This window comes from Gigantopelta aegis, chromosome 3 (genome assembly GCF_016097555.1).
Source record: "Gigantopelta aegis isolate Gae_Host chromosome 3, Gae_host_genome, whole genome shotgun sequence".
Classification (NCBI taxonomy): Eukaryota; Metazoa; Mollusca; class Gastropoda; order Neomphalida; family Peltospiridae; genus Gigantopelta; species Gigantopelta aegis.
The window spans coordinates 68,190,713-68,206,380 of record NC_054701.1 but is presented as its reverse complement, the minus strand read 5'-3'; the positions used below and the strand labels follow the sequence as shown (position 1 = coordinate 68,206,380).

Below are 15,668 nucleotides of genomic sequence, written 5' to 3'. Positions count from 1 at the left end.
TAACTTAGACAATGTGTCCAATGAACAATCCGTAACTAGACACGATAGTTTATGTTACACCACTGGAGCATATTATATTTGTTAACCATCAGGTTTTGGAAAGGAAGGAAATGTTTTATTTAACGACGCACTCAACACATTTTATTTACGGTTATATGGCGTCAAATATATGCTTAAGGAGAGAGGAAACCCGCTGTCACCACTTTATGGGCTACTCTTTCCGATTAGCAGCAAGGGATCTTTTATATGCACTATCCCATACAGGGTAGTACATGCCACGGCCTTTGATATGCCAGATATGCCCACCAACGGGAACAGATCCAAGACCGACCGCGCATCGAGCAAGCGCTTTACCAGTGGGCTACGCCGCAAATGTACTATAGTCAGTACTGTATAGTGAGCTCATCATGTTTTGTAGTTACTTCTTACTTAAAGTAGGGCATTAGATATTCAAAATAGGCGGTTATGTTTGTTCAAATTAGTGCTGTATCAAAGTTACCTAATGGCCAAAATTGTTTACTAATATTTGTTTTAAAATGTTAACATTATACCATGACCAACATGGGCACAAGATATTACAACTTAATACCCGCACAAAAAGAATAATTCTATTAGGAAATATTTACAGGGTCTTGAATAAAGGGAAAACACATTATGTAATAGTATAGTGTTCTATGTTTATTACGTACCCTCAAATTATTTTCTGGCAGAAAGCCTCCACTCGCCACCCTAAAAAAAAAACCCAAAATAATTGAAAAACCCCCCGACAAATCCTGGATCCACCTCCGCATTTCAGTTTAATCTAACGCTTATAAATTATGTTTGATCCGACTGTTTTTGCACGTCATCTCTAGTATGGGTCTTCATCTGGCTTTTTAGACTACGATTCCCCTTGAAGCTTTTCGGACATTGCACGTCATCTCTAGTATGGATCCTCATGTGGCTTTTTAGACTACGATTCCCCTTGAAGCTCTTCGGACACACTTTACACGGGAAACCCCTTTCGTCGGTATGCATTAACGAGTGCTCTTTTAGTTCGCTTTTACGCCTAAAACACTTCGAGCACACCTCGCATGTGTAAGGTTTTTCGTCAATGTGGCTGATCATATGACTCTTGAGACGGCCGCTTGTTGCGCACCGTTTCGAGCATATTCCACACTTGAAGGGCTTGTCGCCAGTGTGAAGCAGCATGTGCTGTTTGAGATCGTGGTTCCGGGTGTAATACTTGAGGCACACGTCGCACTGGAAATCCTTCCTGCCCACATGGATTGCCATGTGGCTCTTGAGATCTCTGCTCCGGATAAAGCCCCTAAAGCAGACTCCACAGACGAAAGGTCTTTCGCCCGTGTGGGTCAACATATGGCGTTTCAGGTTGATGCCGCCCAAAAAGCGTTTTTCACACACTATGCATTCGAGAGGTTTCTCTCCAGTATGAATCAGCGTATGGTCGGCCCGAGTACGCTTATGAGCGAAACTCTTTGAGCAGATTTCGCATTTGAACGGTTTTTCGCCGATGTGAGTTGCCGTGTGTTTCTTCAGGTCGCCTGGTCTTCGGAAACACTTCGAGCAGACGTCGCATTCGAACCTTTTCTCAGAATGGATAAACATGTGAGCTCTGAGGCCCGTGCTGCGTGCGAAGCGTTCCGAGCATACCTCGCACTGGAAAGATTTCTCGCCGTGTGAGAGGATGTGAATTTTCAGAGCACTCTTTCGAGAGAACGCTTTGGAACACACGTGGCACATGAACGGTTTCACGCCGGAATGGATGAGCACATGCTGTTTTAGACTGCTACTGCTTGCGTAGCATTTTGTGCAGAGTTCACACTGAAAGCGTTTATCAGAGATCGACATATGTTGGTTTCCAAAATTCTGATCACTATCAGAGACCGACATATTGTTATGTTAAAAAAAAAAAAAAAAAAAATATAAACAAAAAGAAAACTTCTGAAACGTTTTTTTTCTGGTTTGTCTAAAAGGTACCAGTTACTTAACACTCGGAAAGTTTACAACTGGTAGAATCATTCAGACACAAGGTTATTTCCTTCTTTTTTTTCTCATTTTTGTCTTTAATTTGTTGGTATTAATGTAGTTTTAAGGAAATCAATCACATTAACATTAAATAAGAACACTTAAAACATCATCCTCTTTCTGTTTTGCCTACACTGGACCCGTTTTATCACTACAAGAGATCGATATTTCGTTTTTCCATTAACTACAGCAACAAGAAATCTGAAACTTCCTCTTCGTAATTTATCTTCAGTCTCTGGATGAGTGATTTCACAATAGTTTTATTTCCATCAGAAAAGACCTGATACGTCGTTTTCCAGGAAATAAAGCAACAAGAAACCTTTCGAAATGTCTTGTTCTGGATTTGTTGCCATTAATTAGTATTATTTCTTTATCCTAAATCAAGGAGTAAAACCTTTTGAAAGACCTTCCTGTTCTGAATTTGTTGCCAATATTTGTAAGTTGCATTTATCATTAATAAAGGAATAAAATATTTTGAAATGTCGTCCTGATTTGAAGCCAACATTCAGTTTTGCTTTATCATTAATCAATAAGAAAACACTTTCACTGCAAAACGGAATAAAACTAGATCTAGTAAGTCGAATGGATTAATGTTAACCGTTCTGAAGCTTTGAGCTGACCACTACCATCATCAATGATCATCATCAAGTCCTATAGATGAGTGCAGTGTTTGGTAATTTGTTATGTGGTTATTTTTTTTTTCAAGCAGAATTATCTGGAAAATAAAAACAATAATTTAGTACATTGCGTTACCCGTTTTATTTATTTTATTTTAAACAGTTATTAGTAGCCAAATTACCAATATCAAAACCTCAACATGAAAAGAAATTGGGGTGGTGGAGATGGTGGTGGTGGTGTGCGTGCGTGTGTGGAGTACTTGCTCCCCTAACTTATGGGGAGCCATTTAATAATTCACCATATTGAGGCCATATAAATCCACGTGTATGATACGGGTAGCAGCGAATTACTTTCCTTGAACTATTTCTTGGGGAGTGATGTGGAGCAAGTGTTAACTCCCCTTAAACGACAAAGGAAATCTTTTATTTAACGACGCACTCAACACATTTTATTTACGGTTATATGGCGTCAGACATATGGTTAAGGACCACACAGATAATAAAAGAAAATCCGCTGTCGCCACTTCATGGGCTACTCTTTTCGATTAGCAGCAAGGGATCTTTTATATGCACCATCCCACATACAGGATAGTACATACCACGGCATTTGGTACACCAATTGTGGAGCACTGGCTGGAACGAGAAATAGCCCAATGGATAATCCGACTGGGTTTGATCCTAGACCGACCGTGCAACAAGCAAACATTTACCACTGTGCTATGTCCCACCCCCTTAAACGACGAGGTCCGAATATCTGTGAACCATGATCTTAACATCAAAATTGTTTTAGATCGAAATATAAAAAATATAAAAGAAACAAAGAAAGAAGTGTTTTATTTAACGACGCACTCAACACATTTTATTTTACGGTTATATGGCGATAAAAGAAACAAAGAAAGAAAAGAACAAAGTAATAATAAAACCAACTACTGTTAACAGCTGACCAGAAATCAATGTGTTCTAGTTTTGTGGTTAAACAAAAACTTTAAACCATTCTCTTGTAATGAACATTGCACGTTTTCCGTTTGTCCGATTCCCTGTCCCGAATCGAATTTTATCATCTCTATTTTGAACTCTGGTAAACTCTTATTAACTCATGCTTGGTGAATAAATACTTAACACAGATACTAATCAAAGTCATCGTACCATACCTCTTAAAGTCAACAGCTGTGAATCACATTTCTATTTCTACCGATTATCAATAACGTAAATAAATTAAATACTAGTAACTAACCAGGACGAGCGATAAAGCTCATTAGCTAGACTGGATTTTACGCCTAATTTTAAATGAACGTAATTTGATAAAAGACGATGGTACCAGTCAAATGATTCATGAGCCCTTCCAAAACCTAAGTAAAATGTCGGTACGGACAAAATACGAAGTGGAATGCGGTTTAATTATATACAAGTTGTTTGCAAGTTTTGTTATGTTATTTTGGCCTCAATGTTACCTCAGTGACATAGTCCAGACAGCTGACGTATATACCCATGAGTGGATATATAAATACAGAAGGCTTTATGCGAACTTAACAAAAGAACCATAGTCGTACAGGCTTCCATTTTTGTAAAGGGGGTGGGGGTGGGGTGGGGTGGGGTGGGGTGAGGGGACACATGCTGGTTTTTGCCCGAATTAAAACGAAAATGTCCGAATCTGGATAACAAAATTTGTTCATATTTGCATTATTGCCAAACAGCTATATACGGTAAACGAATAACTACGCATTTTTACATGAATTACAACTAATGTGTGCAGAATGATGTTTTCCTCAACTCCTGATTCCTCGCATATAAATCACTAATTAATATTTCAACATACTCTTACAACAACAACAACAACAACAACAACAACAACAACAACAACAACAACAACAACAACAACAACAAAACAAATCCAAACACAACTTGCCCCGTCGGTTTCCCAGGCTGAATGACACGTGCTATAAACTGCACGTGCAGGACTAATTTACTGAAACGCCACCTACGGAAGTTACTCCCAAATCAAGGGGAAATAATTTGCATCTAATTCTCTTCGATCAACCGACAGAAATGATATAAATGCATGGTAAAAAGACCGCAGATAAGCACATTTTGTCCGAATATCTCTATCGTTTTTACCCGAATCTGAGGATTCGTTCCAGCACTAGGGGTCAGTTGACTCCCCCCCCCCCCCATTCCCTACCTAGTCTCATACACTTAAGGAAAGAAAAAGGAAAGAAGCGCCAATGGTCCCGTATTGGGTAGAAATTCTTGGGCATACAAAACAGCGTGTTGGAAAGTTTGGTTGGTGAAACAGGCCCGTGAAACAGGCCCTACTAGAGACTGTGTCACCCACCCACCCACTCCAGATATTGTTCCTACTGGCCTATGTGAGAACCTCACGGATTCCTTCAATGGAGGATAACCGATTTTTATTTTACATTTGCAAACTAAGAACAAAATGATGTTTGTAATATCCTCTTTAAAAAAAAGTAGGAGAATTTAAAATGCAAATGTCATTAGCAATGATTGGAACAGAGATCAGCTTTAAAAAATAACTGCCTAGGAAACAACTTTCGTGGCAGCACAACCCAACACCCAAACAAAGCCGAAAATATGCACGTGCGACACGCAATAGCCCCATACACGTGGGTAGGGAGTAATTCGTGATTTTGACACTTCATAGAGCGATCGATACATCTGTTGAAGGAAATGTTTTATTTAATGACGCACTCAAAACATTTTGTTTACGGTTATATGGCGTCAGACATATGGTTAAGGACCACACAGATATTGAGAGAGGAAACCCGCTGTCGCCACTCATGGGCTACTCTTTTCGATTAGCAGCAAGGGATCTTTTATATGCACCATCCCACAGACAGGATAGTACATACCACTACCTTTGATGTACCAGTCGTGGTGCACTGGATGGAGCGAAAAAAATAGCCCAATGGGCCCACCGACGGGGATCGATCCCAAACCGACCACGCATTACCACTGGGCTACGTCCCGCCCCATACAAATGTTTGAGTGATTACTACTGTTAATTTTGCTGAATCTCATGATCAATTAGCCTTTGTTCTTTGGATGTTATGCAGTGTTTGTCTTTGAATTAGTGATGCGGTGTCTACGACGTGAAGAACGTCTTCAAACTGGTAGAATTCAGCGTGATGTAGCCGTCTGCAATCTGCAGACTATGGATACCAGCAGACCCAAAATGTTGATGATCGACCCCGTTCAGGGCGTCCCAGGTCAACCACACGAGTCCAGGATCGATATGACAGAACCCACGTTCTACGAAATCGAGCTCATTTCATTTTAACTTATTTTCGTACTTATATACAATTAAGGTTCAAGCACGCTGTCCTGGACACACACCAGCTATCTGGGCTGTCTGTCCAGGACAGTGGGTTAGTTGTTAGTTGGTTAGTGAGAAAGAAGAGGGTGTAAGGCCTTACACCAACCCATTGAGCCCTTAAAAACTCGCTCTGGGTTGGAGCCGGTACCGGGCTGCGAACCCCGTACCTACCAGCCTGTAGTTCGATGGCTTAACCACTGCACCAAGAGGCCGATCGAGTTTAAACATCGACTCAAATCATTACACCAGGCTACAAATAGCTCATATGCATGCTCGGCGACCACGGTTTGTGCCACCGTTAACGAATCGCCACACGGTAAACAGGCACCAGTGTAGAAATTGGGAGGATCGTCGATGGTCTCGTGTAATGTTTTCTGACGAGACCAGATTCACTCTGGGCTTCTTGGATAGGCGTGATCGTGTTTGGCGACGTCGAAATGAACGCCAAGCAAACTCCAACCTCAGACCACATGCCAGATTTGATGGTGGTTCAGTTACGATATGGGATGGCATCACTATGACGCCACGCTCGGTATGGGATCGATCCCCGTCGGAGGGCCCATTGAGCTATTTCTCGTTCTAGCCAGTGCACCACGACTGGTATATCAAAGGCCGTGGTATGTACTACCCTGTCTATGGGATGGTGCATATAAAAGATCCCTTGCTGCTAATCGAAAAGAGTAGCCCATGAAGTGGCGACAGCGGGTTTCCTCTCTCAATATCTGTGGTCCTTAACCATATGTCCGACGCCATATAACCGTAAATAAAATGTGTTAAGTGCGTCATTAAATAAAACATTTCTTTCTTTCTTTTTCACTATGACGGACAAAACACCAATTCATATTGTTCAATGGTCAGTACTACCCGGATAACATACTGGCACCGTTTGCTCGCCGTGCTAGTCGATGTTTTTGTTTCAAGACGACAATGCTCGGGCCCACCGTGCACATATCATAAATGACTACCTTCAGCAGAAAAACGTTACCAGAATGCCATGGCCAGCAACGAGCCCTGACCTTTCCCCCATAGAGCACGTCTGGGACATGATCGGAAGACGTGTACGGCGACGTCAATGGACGCCGGCTACTTTAGCTGAACTTGGCCAATTACGACTACCTCACTTCGTCATTGGAACATTGGTACGTAGCATGCCACGTGGAATAAACGAATGTTTGACGAATCGTGGGGGTATTACTTATTACTGATCAAAAGACGTGAACGTCCAATTTTCATGTCATCCCTATCTTGTTTCAAGGTCGTTTGCAGCCAACATGAACTGTTGGTTGTCATTTCTTCCAAATTCCTTTATTATCAAGCATCTCTTCCTAGACAGTGATACCTCTTGATACTTCTTTAACTGACTGTTATTTCCTACATTCCGCTACTTTTTTGAAGAGAATATATAGAAAATACTACGAGTTTTGTTTTGTTTAACATCACTAGAGCACATTGATTTATTAATCATCGACTACTCGATATCAAACATTATGTAATTTCGTCATAAAGTCTTGGAGAAAACCCACTACGTTTTAACATTAGTAGCAAGGGATCTTTTATATACACATCCTCACAGACAGGATAGTACATACCACGGCCTTTTATATACACATCCTCACAGACAGGATAGTACATACCACGGCCTTTTATATACACATCCTCAGACAGGATAGTACATACCACGGCCTTTTATATACTAGTCGTGGTGCACTGGCTGGAACGAGAAATAGTCCAGTGGGCCCACTCACGGGTATTGATCCTGGACCGACCGTACATCAGGCCATAGCTTTACCACTGGGCAATGTCCCGCTAATTTATGCCAATTCATCGGTTCCTTTTTGACGCAAATGCATTATAGGTCTTCTCTAGATAGTAATTATTCACTTTATCGTCGGATATATCACGGTGACAAGTATGTGATTGCTATGTGATAGTCTGACCCCCCATCGTTTATGGGGGGGGGGATGGGGGAGGGTACCCTTCGCAACACCATCGGTTATACGCCTTTTACATATTATTATTCTTGAATTCATTAAAAAAAAAAAGAGAAAAAAAAAGAAAGAAGAAAAAAGAATGAAAAGAAAACAAAGATATAAAAGAAAATGTATTGAATAAAATATAATTTATTCCACTGAAGGCACACCAGTTAGCCACATGTTTATATTTGGATGTACAACTAGACTGACTGACCAAATAGGAATAAATAAATAAACGATTAATGTAAATGGACTATGGAACGGGGATGGGAATGAGTGGGAATTGCCTGTGTAGATGTATTTTGTTGAAGGACTCTCAACTTACATTTACAGGGCCATATATTCTGGAAAATGGGGATGCGCGGCCAGGCCCGTAGGGACCATAATTATCTGGAGGTTGGAAGTGAGGGTCACAATCTATACTAGGGAGGGGGGGGGGGGGGGGGGGGCGAGATCCAGATTTTGATATTATCAAGTGGGGGTGGGGGGGGGTACGCACGGGCTTCTCGCTACCGCCCTGGGGCCAATTTCACAAAACATCTTAAGTTTACGTCTGCGACTAGCAGTTATACCGGACATACATTTACATGTGTTTGGCATCAATTTCACACGGAAAATTACATCAGTACGGGAGATGTAGCATTTTAAGGACAAAAGAAAATGAAATATGTGTACTTTTAACTATATTTGTTGTATAATAGTAATAAAAATTGTGGATTAGTCGTAGATTTACGTTTACGTGCAAAGCTAGGCTTACGATGTTTTGTGAAATTGGGCCCAGGGGCCTAATTTACAAAGGTCTCTTAGGCTCTGCTAGACAACAAAGCATCCTCTTTGCAAGTCTTTTAGCATTGCACTGCGAGATCACAAAGTTACGAGTTTAGTGAATTAGGCCCCAGGCTCCATATTCATAAACGTACTTAAATCAAAGTATGATACTTACATACATACTTTAAGCATGTCGATAAATATCATACATTGACTTAAGTACGTTTATGAATACGGAACCCGATTCCTACCACTAGCGTAGCCAGAAGAGAGCTATGCACCACCTACGATACTACCACCCAATTACACCTTATATACGTTCCTATCGCTACATAGCCTAACATTGACTTAGACAATGTGGGTAGTCCCACCACTCTAAAATCGTGGCTACGCCAGTGGTTCTACGGGCCTGTGCGCGACTTCCCTCACCCAATCAGTGGCGTAGGAAGGAGCCAAAAGGGGAGAGGGGGCACACTTTTATATTTACACACTTTTACACTATTATAAAGCAAATATAAAGCAAAATACATGTATCTGAAAAGTGGGGAGGGGGGGGGGGGGGGGGGGCACATGCCCCTTACCCCCGTTTCCTACGCCAGTGCCAATCCATTCCATATTTATCACGTCTTTATCAGCGTTACCCGACTGGTCCTGTGAGCGATGCTTTTCGTGGGTCCAAGCGTGACGTTTTAGATGTACTTCGAACACGTCTCGCATCTGAAACTCTGCTCTGCGGTTTGGTTGAGCAATGTGTGAGCCGTGAGCCGAGACTTGCGCGCGAAACACCTCGCGCAGAGCTCGCATCTGAACGGCTAGAGCCTGGTGTGCGTGAGCACGTGTTTCTTCAAAGTCCCGCTGTGCGCGAAACACTAGAAACACACGCTGCATCTGAACGACTAGAGCCTGGTGTGCGTGAGAACGTGTTTCTTCAAAGTCTCGCTGTGCGCGAAGCACTTGGAACACACGCCGCATCGGAACGTCTTTTCGTCCGTGTGGTGGTTTAACATGTGACTCTTCAGGTTGCTGCTCTGCGTGAACGATTTCAGACAGACTCCACACTTGAAGGATTTTTCTCCCGAGTGAATCAGTGCGTGTTTCTTTAAGTCGTGGCTGCGCGTGAAGGACTTGGCGCAGGTGTCACACTTAAAAGGTTTCTCATCGCTATGCACTAGCATGTGCGACTTCTTACTCCACTTGTTTGAAAAGGACTTGGCGCAGACTTCGCAAGTGAAGGGTTTCTCGCCCGAATGCGTGAGCATGTGGTGCTGCAGAAAGATCCTCTCCGCGAAACATTTTGAGCAGATCTCACACTGGAAGGGAGTCTGACCGATGTGGCTCAGCATGTGAAGTCTGACGTCCTTCCTCTGCGGAAAGCTGTCCGAGCAGACGTGGCATCTGTAGACTCTGTCCGCGACGTGGGTCAACATGTGCGTTTTCAGGTTCGAGCTGTAGGTGAAGGATTTCGAACAGATTCCGCACGTGAAACTCTTTTCGCCCGTGTGAATCAACTGGTGACTCTTCAGAATGGTTTTGCGAGAGAACGATTTCGAGCACACGTCACATTTGAACGGTTTCGCGGCCTTATGGGTGAGAACGTGCTGCTTTAGATCGTACAGATCTGAGAAACGCAGTGAGCAGACCTCACATTCAAATAATTTACTGAAAGCATTGAGGGACATATTGCTCAATAGAGGTAATGATTGACCGAGTGGTTAAATCCTATCAAATAACATCGGTGCGTTCGAATTGGAAGGAAATGTTTTATTTAACGACTCAGTGGACACATTATTCGAATTAGTGCAGTACGTTTGAAGTCAGCTTGTTTTTGTTTAATAGCACCACTAGATGCCATCAATTTATTAATCATTGACTATTGAATGTTAAACATTTGGTCATTCTGACATAGTCTTAGAGAAGAAACCTACTACATTTTTAGTAGGTTCAAGTCCCATCAGTATTTATATTAGTCTGATAGTGATATGCTACAACATACCCCTACATGCCCACCAACACTCATTGCCTATCTCTGCTGAATAATTCAGCAATTGTTGTTTGTGATCATCCATATTTGATAAACACTAAGTAAACGTTACGTTAATGTTTGTTTTGTTTAATGTTTATTGGCGACATAACATATTTCATATGATAAATCAAGAGCTACTGTCAGTCCACTTCCTCAGTACTGTCTATCTCACTGTAATTGTAAACAAACTATGAAAAGCTATACATTCTATATTCACTATGTTTAATTTTCTTCCATTTTTCTGATGCTGTGGTTCCACAACCAGCCTTTAGACAAGCTGTTACTGCTTGGACCAGATTGTATCTCTTATAACTCTGGCTGGTTTTACTTCTTTGTAATCCACCATTGTTATGCAACCTTGCTACAACCAGCATAGTCTTGTTATGCAGTCTTGGACTGACCCTTTTCATTTAACCATGCACGTGTGCGGGTTTATTGCTGGAAAGAAAAGAAAAAACAAGACAATGTAAATGACTTTTAAATGCATGAAGCAACTTTAATCAAAGAATGAAAAGAAATGTTTGTTTGTTGTTGTTTTTAAAAAATATACCTTGACATTGTCTAAACTACAGCTACTTTGATTGACAAGATATGTAGCTGCCATTGATCAAATATTCACAATTTAAAAAATAACAAAAACAAAGGAAAACCTAGGTATAAATAGTTTTAAGATTATAATCAGTATATGTATGACAAAATAATTTTAAAACACCCCTACCCCCAACATCAGAATACACAAATGTATTTTTTGAAGCAAAGACTATGTAATCAGGACTCCAAACGACCTATGGCCAGGTCGCTAAATGCGACCAATGTCCTGTTTGGGTGACTTAAATATTAAAAAAATAATCGTGTTAGTCGCCCAAATAATATCTTCTTTAGAGCTATAACATATGAGCCACTATTAATATATATTTGTATTCCACATTAAAATTTTGCTCGTGGTTTGCTTACCATAATTTGCCAACATGCATTATGTTTTGGGCAACCATGTTTTTTGACGAGTTTTGAACCCTGTGTAATGGTCGTCACTTGGATTTGTGGCCTGGCCACCAGGAATGGGTATTGCCGATTGTTCTGTATTGACATAAGCTGCGCTATGTGAAAGGAAAGGAAAAAAAAAAAAAAAGGAGTGCTTATTTAACGACATCTCAGCACTTTTTAAAGTATGACTATTTGGTGTCTAACATATGGTTATTTCAACATTTGGTGCGTGTGTGTGGGTGTGTTTGTGTGTGTGAGAGAGAGAGTGAATGAATGAGTGTGCGAGTTGGAGAGAAAGAGTGAGTGAATGTGCGTGTGCGTGTGTGTGTGTGTGTGAGAGAGAGAGAGAGAGAGAGAGAGAGAGAGAGAGAGAGAGAGAGAGAGAGAGAGAGAGAGAGAGAGAGAGAGAGAGAGCACGTATGTGTGTGTGTGTGTGTTTGACACTACTACATACTCCCCCAAGTGCAGCTACGTCCTGGAGCCTTTGAATTATTACGGGTCCTGACTGGGTTATAATTGTATTCTTGTGTTAAGACCAGTCCCTACGTAGGCTCCTAAAACAAGTTTGCACCACTGTAAATTACAATTTAGTGGTCCAGGGTTCATAGGCCTACACTTTATTATCAACACAATTTGATAACTTTCAATGACTTTTTAAAGGCATTTTTAATTACTTTGCTTCTGTAAGCTTTTAAAGGTGGATTTTTTTCTGCGACCAACACAAATATGGCATAATAGTATTACTTCTTGTAAATAGGTCCGAATTGTGATTTGTCTGGTTTTTTGTTTCAGTCCGGTATTTTGCTTCGGTTGCTTCCAGGCTCATTCATGTTCGGACATCCGAGACTGTCATAACGTAGGTAGAAGACAGAAACAAAACCAAAACAAGAAGCGTACCAGACTCAGCTACCGGTATATTTCGTGTCATTTCACCTCTTAGTAGTTACAAGAGATTTTAAGCAAAATATAACATAATATATTCTCGAACAAGTCTGTATTTCCGCTCAAAGGAAAATCACTCCCGAAACCTAAACGGGAAACCTGTACACACGCCACAGGTTATTAGATACGGACTTCAGATATAGTCCGTTTGCGTCAAAAGGGAACCGATGAATTGACTATATATATATATATATATTACAGAATACACAAAAATGCAAAGTTATCCCGTTCACCTGTCAAAGATCTTTAAATTCTATTTTCAAAAACTGTTTCGGGCCCCCTCTATTAAAAAATCGTGGATCCGCGCCTGAATCATCACCGACAGAAGGGACAGAGTCGTTGAGTCTGAGTCTACAGACACGATAGTAGGTTTTAAAGTTGCATGTTTTAGACCATCTTTAGACCAATAGACAGGCTCAACTTCGTTTTTAACTGTTTCTACACATTTAGCCCGTGTTGTCATTTTTGCATTTTTGCAAGCATTTCAATGTTCGCTAGCTTGAAGGTTGTGTTCTGTCTTCTAAAGGCCCACACCATTTCGACTGGATTAAGATCACAATGATAGGCCTACGGTGGTAAACAGAAAACATCGTGTCGACGAGCCTTTATTAGTTGGTCTACCTTGCATACTGGTGATGTTTATTAGTTTTAACGATGTCATAAAGTAGGGTTTTGGTGGTATTTTTTTTTTTTTTTTTGGAATAGCAATGTTGTGTTTCTCTAACAAAAGTATCATATCTCTCTTCGAAATCTTGCTCTTAGAGGTGGGATTTTAACTATCTAGTTCCTGAGCATCTCTGTAGTAATCACTGTAGTAATTTTGCACTGAACTCATGTTTCATCTAATAAAACACACAAAACACAAACAACCCAGGTTCATATTCATCTTGACGCTTTCTTTTTATTGTTCGAAGATAATTGTTTCTTAGACCTACAATATTATATCGTTCACATAAAACTCGCCAGTTCTCACTGCACATTTTTTGGGGGTATCTGTAACCATAAGGCCAAATAAATAAAAAAAGAGTTGGTGATCGTCCCCGCCCGTACCTGAAAAATACGCCCGCCCCTGAATTTATTATATTTTTTATTGTGTTAAACTGTTAAAAATGCGTCGAGATAGCAGCAATTCAACTTTCGTAAGCACCGTAATGGGTTAAACCATCACCAGGTCCATCTGGCGGTCAGTGAAGGAACTACAACATCCAGGCGCATGCGTTGTTGGCTGCTACTCCCGCAAACAAAATGGTCTCCAGGATTTTATAAAAAATTTCACAGACCCTCCCCCCCCCCCCCCCATCCTGATTTGTGTGATCAAAAGGACGATCACCAACTCTTTTTATTTTATTTGGCCTAACTGTGTAGCAGTAACCAGAGAGAATGTTTTGAAATGATTAAATTTCTATGAATTTCTTCAAAATTCTTAACGATATGAATTTGTTTTGAGAAAAAAAATCCTAATAGTACGATATACAGCATTCATGGTCCACACACCTTTCCCAGTTATTATATTCATCACATCATCATTTAAATCCAAGATGGCCGCTGTCATAGCAGCCAGAACGAGGATATTGGAATTATGAAATTTTACATGCTCTAGAAAAAGATTTCGATGTTAAACCCCGTTCTTACTTGAACGATTTTCTACGCGAATTCCGTGCGACCACCAAATCGTACAGGGCGTGCGGGAGTCGCACGGCAGTATGTTGATGATTCGCACACGTTGTAGGGGTGTCGTGTGTATTTCGGACATGTCGCATGCCGGTGCGACATTTTTCAAATGTTTAAAATTATCGTACGGCTGTCTCTAGGTTCGCACAGTTCGCATTGGTCGCATAGAGGTTGCACAGCAGTCGCACGGCAGTATGATAGGTCGCACGGGAGTCGTACGTGAGTCTTAAGGGAGCCGAGATGTGCGACTCCCAGCGGACCCCCTGCGACTCCCGTGCGACATCCATCAGACTTTCGTGCAACTGTCGTGCAACCTGTGCAAATCTCATGCGAGCGTATGTGGCGAGCCCGGTGCAGAAAGGCAGTCGCATGGCAGTTTCACAAGTGAGACTGCGCGGGGGGGGGGGGGGGGGGGGGGACCCTAGGTAATTCGTACGGGAATCGCACGGCTGTACAATCTTTTAGTCGCACCGCAGTTGTACGAAAAATCGTTCAAGTGAGAACTGGGCTTTAGGAATTGAATTTTATGGGCCAAGGAACAACATCTTGCTGTGCGATTGCATTATTATTTAAATTCAAGATAAACATAAAAACGGCCACCAAGCGTAAACATTATTCATAAATTCAACTTACGTTCTATTTTTGCCCCAAACAATAATTTATACTTCAAATACAGGGTTTTAATGTGCAAGGAATTCATTTCTCACATTCACTTTTTATTTAATGATAATTTTATTATTGCTTGAATCCAAGATTGCAACAGTAAATGAACATGAACCGCTTGCATGCCATTTGGTAGCCAGTGCCCTTCCAGGCACTGATACTGTTGCTATGATATAACGGGTTGCAAAATCAATAATCATTCATTTCTGCTTGAAGACTTCAATGAAGCATTTAAACGTATTAGACTTTGTGACTTCAATGTTGATGGTGATAAGTCAGCAGAGAGGCTACACAATTTGTTGCCGCATCCAATTGTCACGGATGTTGATTAGTTGAAACATTAATCTTTAGATTATTTCCACAAGTAACTACTCCATGTGGGATGAAGCCAACACCTTCTAATATCGTGCAACCGATTCATGTTGATATGTAACCAGTTTCATCGACTGGGTAATGCGGGTGCTAAAGGTGAAGGTTCCTCTGGGTGTACATTGTTTGACCATTTATCATAGCATGGTGTATTTTAAAAATCGAATACCTTTTGCTTGGCAACAACCGTTTTGTTGATATATGTATTTCATGAATATATGGCTACTCTTTAATAGTGATATAGGTATAACAGGATATATATGACAGTAATTGCATTGAGAAATATTGATGTCGGA

At 41.0% G+C, this 15,668-nt stretch overlaps 2 protein-coding genes across 4 annotated transcripts; both read right to left on the bottom strand.

Moving 5' to 3' along the window:
• Nucleotides 1-458: 458 nt before the first annotated feature.
• On the bottom strand, nt 459-3,928 carry LOC121391972 (gastrula zinc finger protein XlCGF8.2DB-like). The gene is made up of 2 exons (XM_041523409.1): nt 3,797-3,928; nt 459-2,743 (listed from the first exon to the last, which is right to left on the bottom strand). Exon 2 carries the CDS (start codon nt 1,891-1,893, stop codon nt 817-819), a length of 1,077 nt encoding a protein of 358 aa, XP_041379343.1. The 5' UTR covers nt 1,894-2,743; nt 3,797-3,928; the 3' UTR covers nt 459-816.
• A 5,334-nt stretch (nt 3,929-9,262) lies between these two features.
• Nucleotides 9,263-12,750, bottom strand: LOC121368905 (gastrula zinc finger protein XlCGF17.1-like). 3 transcript variants are annotated; one of them, XM_041493663.1, is made up of 2 exons: nt 12,625-12,750; nt 9,263-11,181 (listed from the first exon to the last, which is right to left on the bottom strand). In XM_041493663.1, the coding sequence occupies exon 2, from the start codon at nt 10,397-10,399 to the stop codon at nt 9,617-9,619; it is 783 nt and encodes a 260-aa protein (XP_041349597.1). In that variant the 5' UTR covers nt 10,400-11,181; nt 12,625-12,750; the 3' UTR covers nt 9,263-9,616. The 3 variants fall into 3 exon arrangements, with proteins under 3 accessions (XP_041349597.1, XP_041349595.1, XP_041349598.1); XM_041493661.1 differs by having other exon boundaries at nt 12,472-12,725; XM_041493664.1 differs by lacking the exon at nt 12,625-12,750 and adding an exon at nt 11,698-11,834.
• Nucleotides 12,751-15,668: the final 2,918 nt, after the last annotated feature.

Bases quoted from the DNA above. Each gene is read 5' to 3' on its own strand.
- LOC121391972 (XM_041523409.1), bottom strand. From the start codon at position 1,893: ATGTCGGTCTCTGATAGTGATCAGAATTTTGGAAACCAACATATGTCG.
- LOC121368905 (XM_041493663.1), bottom strand. From the start codon at position 10,399: ATGTCCCTCAATGCTTTCAGTAAATTATTTGAATGTGAGGTCTGCTCA.